General features: G+C 46.8%; 1 protein-coding gene across 5 annotated transcripts in view; it reads left to right on the top strand.

Annotated features, from left to right (window-relative positions):
* Positions 1-16224, top strand: part of cyb561d2 (cytochrome b561 family, member D2) — a 45756-nt gene that overhangs the window by 2092 nt on the left and 27440 nt on the right. For 2 of the 5 annotated variants that reach the window (XM_086001279.1, XM_086001278.1), the window contains exons 2-3: positions 6960-6997; positions 7837-8011. Coding sequence is in view for 3 of the 5 variants with exons in the window: in XM_086001275.1 (XP_085857401.1) it covers positions 6960-6997 (38 nt within the window). In the remaining 2 variants the exon portion in view is untranslated. Of the gene's footprint in view, positions 1-5084; positions 6807-6959; positions 6998-7836; positions 8012-16224 lie in introns of those variants that run through there. The other 3 variants (XM_086001275.1, XM_086001274.1, XM_086001276.1) reach the window with 2 other exon arrangements.

The raw sequence follows: 16224 nt of genomic DNA, 5'->3' as shown, positions 1-16224 counted from the left end.
AAAGCAGCGTCGGGGAAATTAAGAACCGCTGGGAGGCGAGAACGGCAACAGCGCGGTAATCGCCATTGTAGCCAGCGGGGGAAGAAGACCAGCGCGGGAAGCCGCCATTGTAGTCGGCGGGGGAAGAAGACAAGCGCGGGAAAAGCCGCCAAGCGCGGGAAGCCGCCATTTTAGTAAGCGGGGGAAGAAGACAAGCGCGGGAAGCCGCCATTTTGGGAAAATAAAATATTTAAAGAAACTCTCAAGGATGCCTAAACACGGTAACATCACTGCTTTTGATAGCGATGTTGAAGATTGGGCCACGTATGTAGAACGCATTGGAGTTTATTGTACAGCAAATGAGGTACCAGATGATAAGAAAGCAATAACCTTATTAAACTCAATGGGTGCGAAGACGTACGGGTTATTGAAGCACCTTGTAACACCAGATAAACCGGCGGATCAGACTTTCGCGAATATTGTTACTATCCTGCAAGAACATTTAAACCCCACGCCGCTGCTGATAGCAGAACGATTTAAATTTTACAGAAGAACGCAGCTGAAAGAGGAAAGCAACGCTGAATTCTTAATTGAATTGCGCAAGCGATCAAAGTACTGTCAGTTTGGTACAGGACTAGCAGACGCTCTGAGAGATAAATTTGTGTGTGGATTACTAAAAGAAGGAACTCAAAAGCGACTGCTAGAGGAAAAGGACCTTACGCTTGATAAAGCTGTCACCATTGCAGCATCGCATGAGGCCGCAGCAAGAGGCACTGCGGAAATGCAGCTAAGGTCATCGGAACTCAGCACCAATCGAATGGCATTGGGTGCAGTAAAGTGTTATCGTTGCGGAAGGACAACGCACGATCAGAACCAGTGCTGGTTCAAAAATCAGGAATGCAGAAAATGTGGCAGGCTAGGTCACATAGCTAAAGTATGCCGGTCAGGAAAGAAGACCAGCAACAAAAAGTCACCGCAGGAAAAGTGCAAAAAGGTACACAAGGTGACAGAGAACAGTTCGGATGAACAGAAGACGGATTCAGACTCCAGCAGTAAGGAACTGTATGTCTAAGAATACATAATGTGGGTAACACAGCAGACCACCAAACTATCTGGGTCACACTTCAGATAGCAGGAGTCCAAGTGAAGATGGAATTGGACACTGGATCGGCATTGACGGTCATGAATAAGCAAGATTACAAAAGGTTATTTCCACACATTCCCCTAAGGGATACGGAGATTGTATTGAAAACATACACGGGGCAAAGAGTATACCCCATCGGAAAGATAAAGGTAAAGGTGGTCCACAAGGGTAAAGAAAGCCGAGGAATGGACTTATATGTGTTACCTGAGGGAGGTCCACCACTACTGGGACGGGAATGGATCAGGAGAATAAATATGGACTGGCATTCCTTAAAAGCACTAACTGTAGATTCCGGTAAAAAGGACGATGTCAAACCTAAACGACTGTCCAGAATATTGGACGATGCTAAAGAGGTGTTCCAGCAGGGACTGGGAACACTGAAAGGAATTACGGCAAACATCAAGGTTGAAGAACATGCAAACCCGAAATTTTTCAAAGCTAGACTGGTATCTTATGCGATACGACCTGCTGTGGAAGCTGAGCTGGAGGGACTAGAACGTTCCGGAGTACTGTCAAAGGTGGACTGGAGTGAATGGGCTACGCCCATTGTTCCCGTCATGAAGCGTTCATCGAGTAACAAGCCGGGGGAACCGGGGAAGGTTCGCATCTGTGGCGATTTCAAGATCACTGTTAATCCGGTGCTTCACACGGTGCAATATCCGCTTCCACGGATTGAGGATATCTTCGCTTCGTTGTCTGGCGGGAAACACTTCACCAAGATAGACCTGGCGCAGGCGTACTTACAGATGGAAGTTGATGAAGCGTCACGCCAATATCTCACGATCAATACGCATAAGGGCTTATATCGGTATAATAGACTGGTTTTTGGAGTGGCGTCGGCTCCAGCGATTTGGCAAAGGGCCATGGAGCAGGTATTACAGGGAATTCCAGGCACACAATGTTACCTGGACGACATTCTGATTACAGGAGATGATGATGAGGAACACCTTACAAATTTGGAACAGGTGCTCACCAGATTGAAAGAATATGGACTTTGAGTTAATCGCCAGAAATGTGAGTTCTTTCAGAAGCAAATCTCGTACTGTGGTCACGTCATTGACCAGGAGGGGCTTCACAAGTCACCTGACAAGATTGAAGCTGTTGTGAAAGCTCCCGCACCCGGAAAATGTATCTCAGTTGAGGTCGTTCCTAGGGTTGATTAACTATTACCATAAGTTTCTGCCAAATTTATCCACAGTGCTACACCCGCTGAACGCTCTTTTGCAGAAGGGAGTGCCATGGAAGTGGAGCGAGGACTGTAAGCGGGCCTTTCACAAAAGCAAGGCATTGATCACCTCTAAGGAAGTGTTGGCTCACTTTAACCCAACGCTGCCTATTCGTTTAGCTTGTGATGCTTCTCCATATGGTATTGGGGCAGTGCTCTCACATAAGTTGCCAAATGGCTTGGAAAGACCAGTCGCGTTCGCATCCAGATCATTGACCTCCGCTGAGCGCAACTATGCTCAGATAGATAGGGAGGCTCTCAGCCTTGTGTGGGGAGTAAAAAAAATTTAATCATTACCTGCAAGGGCAAAAGTTTACACTGCTGACAGATCACCAGCCGTTGGTTTCCATTTTTAACCCTAAGAAGGGTGTTTCGGTGATGACAGCGCAGAGGCTCCAGAGATGGTCCCTTTTCCTAGGGGCACATCAATATCAGATCGAATTCAAAGGTACAAAGCAACATGGTAATGCTGATGGGCTGTCGCGCCTGCCACTACCTACAGCGGAAGAGGCACCGACAGTTGACCCTGTTGAGTTATTTCACTCGACCATCATCGAATGTTTACCAGTCACCAATGCAAGTATTGAGAGAGAAACCAGGAACGACCCGACACTGTCTCGGGTCTACGAATCGACAGTGAAGGGATGGCCAGCTCATGGTGAACCACTGTTACCGGCATTCTCAGCCAGACGAGAACAGCTGTCCGTCTGTCAAGGAACATTGATGTATGGAACAAGGGTGATTATTCCTCCTAAATTAAGGGAGAGAGTTCTAAAGGAACTGCATGAAGGTCATCTGGGGGGAGTCAAGATGAAAAGCCTTGCTAGGGCTTATGTGTGGTGGCCAGGTATCGACCAACAAATAGAGGATCTGACTAAAAGCTGCTCAGGGTGCCAAAAAGTTCAAAATGCACCTCCAATTGCACCGCTGCATCCATGGGAATGGCCTTCAACCCCATGGCAACGTGTACATATTGACTTCGCAGGTCCATTCATGGACTCCATGTTTTTAATTGCGGTAGACGCACATTCTAAATGGCCAGAAGTGATTAAGATGGCGACCACTACCTCGGAAAAGACGATCGCAGTTCTAAGAACGATATTCGCAAGAAATGGATTGCCAGAACAAATATGTTCAGACAACGGACCGCAGTTCGTGTCAGAAGAATTCCAGAAATTCATGATGAAGAATGGGGTGAAACATTATACCTCTGCCCCATATCATCCGGCTACAAATGGGTTGGCCGAGAGATTTGTACAAACGTTCAAAAAGGCGATAAAGGCCATGAGCGAAGACCAGATTCCACTACAACACAAGGTGGACAATTTCCTAATGGCATATCGAAACGCCACTCATGCAGTGACAAATCAAAGCCCTGCCATGATGTTCTATAACAGGAGGTTGCGGTCCAGGTTGGACTTGTTAAAACCAAATGTGCGGAGGGAAGTCGAAAACAAACAGTTCCAGCATATAAATAACAAGACCACTCGGAGTTTCGAAATAGGACAACCAGTGTTAGCCCGGGACTATAAGAATGAGAAATGGCAATCTGGAACAATTCGTGCCAGACAAGGACCCCTGATGTACACGGTGGATATTGGTGAAAACGTAATACGACGTCATGCTGACCAACTTGTAGAATCGAGAACAAGGGTCGAACCCATGACTACGACAGAGACACCAGTGGAAGAAGTTAGTGAACCTGAAGCATCTACCTCAGACGCCAATGTACCTGATGATGTCCAATCCATAAGAGATCAACTAGATGAGTCACCCCAGCAACGAGAATCAGAGACCCCTGAAAGGCGTTATCCAACTCGGATCAGGAGGCCTCCTCAGAGACTGAATCTTTGAACAGTTTTGCATGAAGTTGTATATATGTTATCCATGTTATGTTTAAATTGGGATATACACTGTTAAGCTAAAAAGGGAGGAATTGTGGTGTATGTAACCTGTACCACCTTAAGAGACTACCTTAAGAGATGGACTACTTTCTCTTGGCTACTGTATATTGTAGTACCGGTGGTGACCACACCGGTATATAAACTCTGTGTAGTAATTTGCTAAGCAGTTCAGCCCTGACCTTCGATTAGTAAAGATTTGTTTAAGTTATTCTTGTTGTCTGTGTCCAGTGATTTAGAATAAGCATATCTGGGACACTCAGACTCAACAGGTGGGGCTCCAGGTGTATTGTGTCATCACAGGGGAGGGGCTCCTGGTGTATTGTGTCATCACAGGGGCGGGGCTCCCGGTGTATTGTGCCATCACAGGGGCGGGGCTCCAGGTGTATGTCATTATGGGGGCGGGGCTCCAGGTGTATTGTGTCATCACAGGGGCGGGGCTCCCGGTGTATTGTGTCATCACGGGGGTGGGGCTCCTGGTGTATTGTGTCATCACGGGGGCGGGGCTCCTGGTGTATTGTGTCATCACAGGGGCGGGGCTCCTGGTGTATTGTGTCATCACGGGGGCGGGGCTCCTGGTGTATTGTGTCATCATGGGGGCGGGGCTCCTGGTGTATTGTGTCATCACGGGGGAGGGGCTCCTGGTGTATTGTGTCATCACGGGGGCAGGGCTCCCGGTGTATTGTGTCAGCACAGGGGCGGGGCTCCTGGTGCATTGTGTCATCACGGGGGCGGGGCTCCTGGTGTATTGTGTCATCACGGGGGCGGGGCTCCTGGTGTATTGTGTCATCACGGGGGCGGGGCTCCTGGTGTATTGTGTCATCACGGGGGCAGGGCTCCTGGTGTATTGTGTCAATGAGATCACCTCTCATTCTTCTAAACTCCAGCGAGTACAGGCCCAATCTACTCAATCTCTCCTCATAGGACAACTCTCTCATCCCAGGAATCAATTTAGTCAACCTTTGTTGCATTCCCCTCTAAGGCAAATATATCCTTCCTTAGATAAGGAGACCAAAATTGTACACACTGCTCCAGTTGTGGTCTCACTGAAGCTCTATATAATTGCAGCAAGACTTCCTTACTCTTACACGCCAACCCCCTTGCAATAAGGCTAACATACTTTTTGCCTTCCTAATTGCCTGCTGTTCCTACAAGCATGCAGGATGCATAGAAACTGAATTGTCTTTACAACGATTACCCAAACTTTAGTCTCCAGCCTTCTAAGTCCAGGAAACCTAGCCTTATTTGTGCAGGTTTGTCCTGCTTGAGTTTCATGGGCCTGGAGGTTTGGAAAGGGCTGTTTTCAATGCTGCTGTCTCATTGGTGGATAAATCCAAATATTACAAGGCCAAGATCTGTTAGCATCGGCCACTTGAGATATCTGCACATTAATGGGGACATAGATTTAATCTTTATATGTAATCCTGATACTCCATGCTGCACACACCTATGCAGCACATGAAGACAAAAGCTTGGACAGCTCTGGCCTATGCTGTATGAGTCGGAGTGCTAGGGTTTGCGGCCTGGACTGCAAGTAGCCCACGGGCTCTACTTTAGACCTACCCAGCCATAGACTCAGTCTTATTCCATGACTTATCGATTGAAAAACATGAAGAATTCAACACCTAGCCCCTTCGCCACTCCAGCATCTTTCACATATGGCCGCGCTCTGACTCAGTACAGTATGTTTATTCCAATCTCTCTCGGGCCCGCTTCAAGATATCTTTCTCTTACATTGTGATTGTGCTGGTGCTTATCCTGTTCCCACTCCTATTTGGAAAAGTTGATCGATCATGCTTCCCATTTCCACCCATCCCTCACCTATTACATGGTTCATCTCTTCCCTTTCTGAAGTTTCCACTCTCCATCTCTGGCAGTGAGCTCAATACAGATACATTTCTATTACAAGCTCCCACATCTACTTGGATTTCCTTTCTTCCCATCCTCCTCCAGCCCTTTCTCTTAGTTTTTCCGATTTGTTGCATCTGCTCCGATACCTTGGCCATTATCCAGGTGTGAGCCTTGATGGCGAGTGTTGACGAGCTATTTGGCCATGGGGGTACCATAGTTGAGTTCAATGCCGACATGTAATTTAAGCGAGGCTTGCTAGATGGTGATCAGCTAGGATTTTTACTCCTTATTTTCCCCCAGCCCTGGGGTGCTCAGGCTAACTATAGATCAAATCTTTTTGCTATCTACATAATGGAATCCACATTCGTGTGTGGAGGAGGATAAGAATGAGTGAGAGGTCATTTCTGGAACTGCTAAGGCCAAAAGGTGTTCCTTGTTTTGGCAATTCCCTGAATATGGAACCCGAGTAGCTTCTGATGCCGAGGGTGAATTGCCAGATGGGAGCGAGGGTGATTCCATCCAGCCAGTGTTCTGAGCGGGTTGCCGAGATAATTTGAGCTAGAATGAGCATCTGGAACTTCTGCCTCCCGAGAGGTTTGAAAGGTTCCGTAACCCAGCGGAAGCCAGTGCCTTCAGGAGAGGAGAGGAGAGGAAAAAATGAAATGAAAAACTTCCTACATTGTCCTCCTGGGAAGAACCGGCACAGGTATGATGGGTCTAATGGCCTCCTTCTGTGCTGTAAGATTCTGTGATTCTCTGAAAGTGCTTGTGACTCAGTGTTGTGATGAAGATGTCATTGGACTGTACCTGAGGTACCTGAAAGAACAGCTGATGATTTCACTTTATTTTTTTGTTCTAGGTCTATTTTCTTGGCATCCATTCCTGATGGCTCTAGCTGTAAGTAATCTACTATTGTATATTGTGCATGAAGATAGTCATCAGAGCCTGCCCTTCGGGTCAGCTTGTTTCCCTTTGAGAGAGCACAATCCTCCCCTTTCCCCTCACACAATCTTTCCCCCTTCCCCTTAAACCCAAACACATCCTCCATCCAGGAGCAGGTAGCAGGTTCAGACAGAGGTGGTTGCCCTCTTCAGCACCTCTCCTTACGGACACAGCTGAGACAGGACCTCAGCGGCGAGGCAGACTGAGTCTGTGTCCTGTCTGTGTGTGCTGACCCACTGCGCCGCCTAGGTGTCAGTGACCTTTCAATTCTAAAGTGACACTCCCCACCATTTGGCACTCGCCCCGATCCCTGTCCCCTGTTGTAAAACAAAGTTGCTCCATGAGAACTTACACCCCACCTGCCCCTCTCCGTCTCGCGAATACAGATTTTAAACAGAAACGCTGCCTGCTTTGGACATCAGTGAGTCCACATGTTCATCCGAAGCTGTATTGTGCTGGTGTTCTGGACTTGTCTCCCACACAGAGGGTGGACAGTTGCATCCCAGAACTACCTGCCTTGCAGACTCACTTCAATTTGTAGTACCATTGGCAGGTTGCCTGTGACTTTGCTCAGAGTGAACCAGACGATGCGCTGTTTTATACGGACAAGAGCATAAGAACATAGGAATTGCTAGACGAAACTAGACCAAGGTCCCTCTAGTTTGCCTTCTACCTTCCTGGTAGTCGCTCGATACAGCGATAATCCTGTTGTTGACTAATCATAGCAATCAATCTCTATCATCTAGCATTACACCATGTAATGCACAATGTATGATTCTGTTACTACGGTGAAGCTGTGTTTCAGCTGGCCTGTAAAGGAGCAAGCTGGAGCTTCCATGCCTGTGAGTTGTGTGCCTTCCCACAGAGGAGGCCTGATGAATGAAGCTGCCAAGCAGGGGTGTGAACGTGGCAGGACCCTGGCACAGAGCTGTCGAGTGAGGCTCAGCTACAAGACTTGTTCTTAAAATTGTAAGTTCTATAGTGAACCAGCAGCATAATGGTGTGTTATTTTAATGGGCCAATGTGCTGTGGTAAGATGTGGGCTTTTAGCCAGTGATCCTTTAGAGCAGAGAAGGTTAAGGGGAGATTTAATAGAGGTGTTCAAGATTATGAAGGGTTTTGATAGAGTAAATAAGGAAAAATTGTTTCCACTGGCAGAAGGGTCGGTAACCAGAGGACACAGGTGTAAGGTAATTGGCAAAAGAACCAGAGGGGAGATTAGGAGAATTTTTTTACACAGCGAGTTGTTATGATCTGGAATGCACTGCCTGAAAGGGTGGTAGAAGCAGATTCAATAGTAACTTTGAGAGGAAATTGGATAAATACTTGAAAAGGAAAAATTTGCAGGGCTATGGGGAAAGAGCAGTGGAGTGGGACTAATTGGATAGCTCTTTCAAAGAGCCGACACAGACATGATGGGCCGAATGGCCTCCTTCTGTGCTGTATCATTCTATGAGTCCCATGTTCTAGATTTCAGTCTGAGTGGAGGTTGAAGCTTCTCTGCAGGGAGTGTAGACCTAGTCACTTTTCCACACCTCCTAGTGACCCCCTTTATCAGCCAGGGTACGGTGCATGGTGTGAGGGGCAGATGGCCCACTCGGCCTTTCAACCAGATGTTCGGCATGGCGAGAGGGAACAGGGTGTTGCCCTCTTTGCCGGGGGAATGGGGTGGGAGACCAAAGGAAAAAAAGGAAGGAGCCGAATGCTTAGAGGATTCTTAGTTCTATTCTGACCATTCTTATTTTCCCGTAATTTATACATCATTCAGGAGAGCAGAGGTTATCTGTTTGTCACATGAAGAACTGGTGTAAGACTCTCTTTGTTTCTCTCTTGGTTTCTTACATTACAACAGTGACTACACTTCAATGGTACTTCATTGGCTGTAAAGCACTATGGGATGTCTGGTGGTCGTGAAAGGCGCTATATAAATGCAAGTCTTTCTCTATTCTGGTATGTGAGAATACAGAATGTTGAATGTGTGAAGTTATTGAACAATGATTTAATTCCTGCAACCTTGCTCAACAGTTCCTGGGGAGCCTGGGGCAACTTCTCAGAGAGATTCTTTGCCCTAACATTGGCCAAAACAAACAAACTCTTGCTTTTTGAGAGGTTATTGGCAGCATTTACTCTGACTGTTATTAATTTTATAAGAGAGATATAACAGAGAGAGCCCAAAGCACTTTACTTTTGAAGAGTAATCACTGTTGTAACATAGGAAACACAGTAGCTAATCTGCGCACAGCAAGCTCCCACAAACCGCATTGTGACAATGACCAGATCATCTGTTTTTAGTGCTGTTGATTGAGGGATAAATATTGGGAAGAACTCCCCTGCTCCTCTTTGAAATAGTGCTGTGGGATCTTTATATCCACCTTTGAGGGCAGACTGGGCCCCAGTTTAACGTCTCATCAGAAAGACGGCACTGCCGACAGCTTAGCGCTCCTTCAGTACTTTTTTAAAAATTCGCTTATGGGATGTGGGCGCCGCTGGCAAGGCCAGCATTTATTGCCCATCCCTAATTGCCCTTGATAAGGTGGTGGTGAGCCGCCTTCTTGAACCACTGTGTGGTGAAGGTACTCCCACAGTGCTGTTAGGGAGGGAGTTCCAGAATTTTGACCCAGTGACGATGAAGGATCGGCGATATACTTCTAAGTTAGGACGGTATGTGACTTGGAGGGGAACTTGGAGGTGGTGGTGTTCCCATGCGCCTGCTGCCCTCGTCCTTCTAGGTGGAAGTGGTCGCGGGTTTGGGAGGTGCTGCCGAAGAACCCTGGACTGGAGTGTCAGCCTAGATTTTGTGCTCAAGTCTCTGGAGTGGGGCTGGAACCCACAACCTTCTGACTCAGAGGCGAGAGTGCTGCCCAATGGGCCACGGCCGGCACATATTCACGGGATCAGCCAGGCGAGGATTATGGAAAGGTTGTATATGAGGCGAATGCTGGGTTTTCTAGGGCACTCTCTGCTAGTAACAATCGAGGAACTAAAACCAAGTAGTAATTAATAGGAAGTGTTGTGATTTGACAAACAAAACCATCTTCCAGTAGCATTAAAGGGTATAAGAAGCAGTGTGCCAGTGCTTGAGGTTGTGTGTGGAATGAGAAGGCTGATATGTTTCACATAGCCAGCTTAGAAATGCTTGAAAGAAATAAAGTGAGGGAGGAATAGCTAGAAAGCGACAGCTTCTGAAAATGACAATTGTAAATTTAAAATAAAAACAGAAAATGCTGGAGATACTCAGCAGGTCAGGCAGCATCTGTGAAGAGAGAAACAGAGTTAACGTTTCAGGTCGATGACCTTTCGTCAGAACTGGAAAAAAGCAGGAAATGGAACAGATTTTTAAACAAGTTTAGGGGCTGGGAAATGGGGGAGGGGATGAAAGAACAAAAGGGAAGGTCTATGATAGGATAGAAGGCAGGAGAAGTTAAGAGACATTCAAGGCAAAAGGAGACGGTAATGGGACAGGTTAAGAAACAAAGGATGGCTCTAGATGAAGTGTAAATTGTGCTGGCAGAATGAAAGACAGCTGCCATGTGGGGGAGAAGAAAAGGCACAAACAAAAAGTGTGGATAAAAAATATATATTTATGATATGGGCCAGGTTATGATCTGAAATTGTTGAACTCTATGTTGAGTCCAGAAGGCTGTAAAGTGCCTAATTGAAAGATGAGGTGCTGTTCCTCGAGCTTACGCTGAGCTTCCGTGGAACAATGCAAGAGACCGAGGACGGTGAGGTCTGAGTGGGAGTGGAGTGGTGAATTAAAGTGACAGGCGACCGGAAGCTCAGGGTCCCCCTTACGGACTGAACGGAGGTGTTCCGCAAATAAACTCTAAAGCCTGCACATCTGCCAGTGCACTTTATTATGTTTATGTTAATGTATTACAAGCCAAATGTATGTTGAATGTTTAAATGTCTTCATCTAAATGTACACTCTCGGGAGCCTCAAGCCTACATTTCGTTGTACTGCACTTGTGCACTAACAATGACAATAAAAGTTGATTTGATTTGATTTGATTTTGATCTGCATTTGGTCTCCCCAATGTAGAGGAGACCACATCGTGAGCAGCGAATACAGTATACTAAATTGCAAGAATTACAAGTAAATTGCTGTTTCACCTGGAAGGGGTGTTTGGGGCCCTGGACAATGGGAAGGGGGGAGGTATAAGGGCATGTGTTGCATCTCCTGCGCTTGGGAAGGTGCCAGGCGAAGGGGAAGGGGTGTTGGGGGTGATAGAGGAGTGGACTAGGGTGTCAGGGAGGGAGCTGTCCCTACGGAATGCTGAAAGGGGAGGTGAGGGGAAGATGTGTTTGGTGGTGGGATCACGTTGGAGGTGGCGGAAATGGCGGAGGATGATCCGTTGAATGTGGAGGCTGGTGGGGTGAAAGGTGAGGACAAGGCGAACTCTATCGTGGTTCCAGGAGAGAGGGGCAGGGGTGAGGGCAGAAGTGCAGGAGATAGAACGAACACGGTCGAGGGCCAGGTCAACCACTGTAATGGGGAATCCTCGGTTGAGGAAAAAGGAAGACATGTCGGAAGCACTGGTATGGAAGGTGGCATCGTCAGAGCAGATGCGGCGGAGACGGAGAAACTGGGAGAATGGAATAGAGTCCTTACAGGAGGCGGTGTGGGAGGAAGTGTAGTCCAGGTAGCTGTGGGAGTCAGTGGGCTTGTAGTGAATGTTTGTCAATAACCAACCCCCAGAAATGGAGACGGAGAAGTCGAGGAAGGGAAGGGAAGAGTCGGAGATGGACCATGTGAAGGTGAGGGAAGGGTGGAAATTGGGAGCAAAGTGAATGAAATGATCTAGTTCAGGGCGAGAGCAGGAAACAGCACCGATACAGTCATCAATGTACCGGAAAAAGAGGTGAGGGAGGGGACCCGAGTAGGACTGGAACAAAGAGTGTTCCACATATCCCATGAAAAGGCAGGCATAGCTAGGACCCATGTGGGTTCCCATAGCAACACCTTTAAGTTGGAGGAAATGAGTGGAGTCAAAGGAGGTGTTCAATGTGAGAACAAGTTCAGCCAGGCGGAGGAGGGTGGTGGTGGATGGGGACTGGTTGGGCCTCTGTTCAAGGAAGAAGCGGAGTGCCCTCAGGCCATCCTGGTGGGGGATGGAGGTGTAGAGGGATTGTACGTCCATAGTGAAAAGGAGGCGGTTGGGGCCAGGAAACTGGAAATTGTTAAAGTGGCGGAGGGCGTCGGAAGAGTCGCGGATGTAGGTGGGAAGAGACTGGACAAGGGGAGAAAAAATAGAGTCGAGGTAGGAAGAGATAAGTTCCGTGGGGCAAGAACAGGCTGAAACGATGGGTCTACCAGGGCAGTCCACTCTGCTCATGATGTGGTCTCCTCTACATTGGGGAGACCAAACGCAGATTCGGTGACCGCTTTGCAGAACACCTCCATTCAGTCCGTAAGGGGGACCCTGAGCTTCCGGTCGCCTGTCACTTTAATTCACCACTCCACTCCCACTCAGACCTCACCGTCCTCGGTCTCTTGCACTGTTCCACGGAAGCTCAGCATAAGCTCGAGGAACAGCACCTCATCTTTCAATTAGGCACTTTACAGCCTTCTGGACTCAACATCGAGTTCAACAATTTCAGATCATAACCTGGCCCATATCATATATATATTTTTTTATCCACACTTTTTGTTTGTGCCTTCTGTTCTCTCCCACATGGCAGCTGTCTTTCATTCTGCCAGCACAATTTACACTTCATCTAGAGCCATCCTTTGTTTCTTAACCTGTTCCATTACCATCGCCTTTTGCCTTGAATATCTCTTAATGTCTCTTAACCTCTCCTGCCTTCCATCCTATCACAGACCTTCCCTTTTGTACTTTCATCCCCTCCCCCATTTCCCAGCCCCTACACTTGCTTACAAATCTGTTCCATTTTCTGCTTTTTTCCAGTTCTGACGAAAGGCCATCGACCTGAAACGTTAACTGTTTCTCTCTTCACAGATGCTGCCTGACCTGCTGAGTATCTCCAGCATTTTCTGTTTTTATTTCAGCTTTCCAGCATCTGCCGTATTTTCTTTTTTGTATAAGTGTAAATTTAACTTTGGGTAATGGGAGGTCTGAGTCAGTTTGGATGAAAATGTGTATCAAAGTAAGGAAATTAATAACAGGAATTTGTGCAGATTCATTACCAGGAGAGGAAGAGATTAATGTGTAACAGATGGGGAAAGGGAGGACGATAATTATGGGGGCCGTTGGTTACACTGAATTAAAATGGAGTTGAAGGAATCTTTCAAAAGTCATTCTATGCAGCTAATGCAGGATGTTTCTTGGTATGGCTAGTTACAGTGAAAGACTCAAAGGGCTCCGACTTGATGTGTATTTAGCAGCCTGTTTGAGGGGGAGGAACACGAGCATCAGTGATTTTCAAGCTTTTTGATGCTGTGATTTAAGTAGCAGCTAGGCAGAATAAAATGTATTGCAGATTTCAGTAAAAACAATTGTCAGAAGGTTGAAAATTGGAGATGGGGAAGAAGGGAAGTAAAAGGGAAAATACAAAACTCCCTCCTTCCTCTCTCTATATAAAGATTTGAAAAGTTAAAAGTTCTATAAATGAAAAACTGAATTTTCAAAAGGCTTAAGGAAACAAGGGAGGTTAGAAACTAAAAAAGAACAAAAAGTTCCCCTGCCTGCTCTGGGTGAATGCATTGCATGGTGTGGTACTGAGCAATATGGACCAGGACGGGTTGCAATTAGCCTCAAGTCTTCAAAGGTTAGGGAGGGAGAAAAGATCAGCCAGACTTCCCACTTTCGATCGCTGTCAATAGTGCTGAAAGTTTGCATTTTTGAGCATTGGGCCCAGGTGTGATGCTCCCAAAGGCCAGAATGGCCAATGCTTACCGTCTAGGTTTGCATGATTACTTGGGGTAAGTTGCTGTAGGGATATTCTGTTCCAGCATCATTTCAGGAGGGAAGGTAAACCGGAACGGGAAAAAAATTGTACAAATCTTGATCTAAAAAAATCAATAGGAAGGAGGAAAAGCATAAGATAGCATATTTGAAAGAACAAGAGAGGAAAGTTAAGAGGAGCAATGATCCTAGCAGTATTCAGTAAATTGAAAATGGAAATGTTGATGGGGAGAGAGGGAGGAACCCTTATCAGCGTTTTCCTGTATCCTGTCCAGGAGTTCATGAGAGCTTCTAGAAGAGCTTGCGATGGTATATGAGCAGTAGTCAAATCATGGATGGAGTCTTGAGCTGCAGAGGAGGAAAGAAGTGTTTGGCACTAAAGCGAGCAAGCTTCTCACAGGTAGCTTTCGAAATGAAGGAGATCCAGATTGGATCAGAAGAGACCCTGAGGCAAAGAACACCGCCGCCATTCAATAAGATCATGGCTGAACTTGGGCTCAAAGCCACTTCCCAGCCCACTCCCCATAACCCTTCACTCGCAAATATTTGTCTATCTCCACCTTAAATGTATTTAATGACCCAGCCTCCACAGCTCTCTGGGGCAGAGAATTCCACAGATTTACGACCCTCTGAGAGAAGAAATTCCTCCTCACCTCAGTTCTAAAAGGGCGACCCTTTATTCTGAGACTGTGCCCCCGAGTTCTAGATTTCCCCACGAGGGGAAACATCCTCTCTGCATCTACCTTGTCGAGCCCCCTCAGTATCTTATATGTTTCGATAAGATGACCTCTCATTCTTCTAAATTCCAATGAGTATAGGCCCAGCCGGCTCAACCTTTCCTCATAAGTCAACCTCCTCATCTCTGGAATTAACCTAGTGAATCATCTCTGAACTGCTTCCATATCCTTCCTTAAATAAGGAGACCAAAACTGTACGCAGTACTCCAGGTGTGGTCTCACCAATACCCTGTACAGTTGTAGCAGGGCTTCCCTACTTTTATACTCCAACCCCCTTGAAATATAGGCCAACATTCCATTTGCCTTTTTGATTACTTGCTGTACCTGCATACTAACTTTTTGTGTTTCATGCACAAGGACCCCCAGGTCCCTCTGAACTGTAGCATTTTGTAATCTCTCTTCATTTAAATAATAGTTTGCTTTTTTATTTTTCCTGCCAAAATGGATAACCTCGCACTTTCCCACATTATACTCCATCTGCCAAATGTTTGCCCACTTACTTAGCCTATCTATATCCCTTTGCAGATTATTTGAGTCTTTTGCACAACTTGCTTTCCAACCCATCTTTGTATCATCTGCAAACTTGGCTTCATTACACTTGGTTCCTTCATCCATAGATACATAGATACATAGAAGATAGGAGCAGGAGTAGGCCATTCGGCCCTTCGTGCCTGCTCCGCCATTCGATGAGATCATGGCTGATCCTTTAATTCAGTATCCCGTCCCCGCCTTCTCTCCGTAACCCTTAACCCCTTTTGCCCGTAGAAATATATCTAATTCCCTCTTAAATATATTTAATGAGCTGGCGTACACTGCCCTCTGTGGCAATGAGTTCCACAGGTTCACCACTCTCTGAGTGAAGAAATTCCCCCTCATCTCTGTCCTAAATGGTTTAGCCCTTATCCTTAAATTATGTCCTCTAGTTCTGTTCTCACCCGCCAAGGGAAACATTCCTTCTGCATCCAGTCTGTCTAGACCTGTCAGAATTTTATACACTTCTATGAGGTCCCCTCTCAATCTTCTAAACTCCAGTGTGTACATCCCTAAACTACATAGTCTCTCCTCATAGGTCATTCCCGCCATTCCTGGTATCAGCCTGGTGAATCGCCGCTGCACCCCCTCCATGGCAAGAACATCCTTCCTCAGATGAGGCGACCAAAACTGTACACAGTACTCGAGGTGTGGTCTCACCAGTGCCCTGTACAGCTGCAGCAAGGTATCCCTGTTCCTGTATTCTAACCCTTTTGCTATGAAGGCCAGCATACCGTTTGCCTTCTTGACCGCCTGTTGCACCTGCATGCTCGCCTTCAGTGACTGGTGTACAAGAACACCCAGGTCTCTCTGTACTTCCCCCTCTCCCAATCTATTGCCATTTAAATAATAATTTGCCCTCCCGTTCCTGCACCCAAGGTGGATAACTTCGCACTTGTCCACATTATAGTGCATCTGCCATTTATCCGCCCAATCGCCCAGTCTGTCCAAATCGCTCTGGAGCTTCCTGGTCTCTTCCTCTGAGCCCACCCCACCTCCTAGTTTAGTGTCGTCTGCAAATCCAAGTCATGAATGTAGATTGTAAATA

Source organism: Somniosus microcephalus, chromosome 11, assembly GCF_052327205.1.
Source record: "Somniosus microcephalus isolate GS21.2 chromosome 11, FLI_Smic_1.0, whole genome shotgun sequence".
Lineage (NCBI taxonomy): Eukaryota > Metazoa > Chordata > Chondrichthyes > Squaliformes > Somniosidae > Somniosus > Somniosus microcephalus.
Note: the sequence above shows the minus strand (reverse complement) of the source record. Positions and strands in the feature narration are given on the sequence as shown.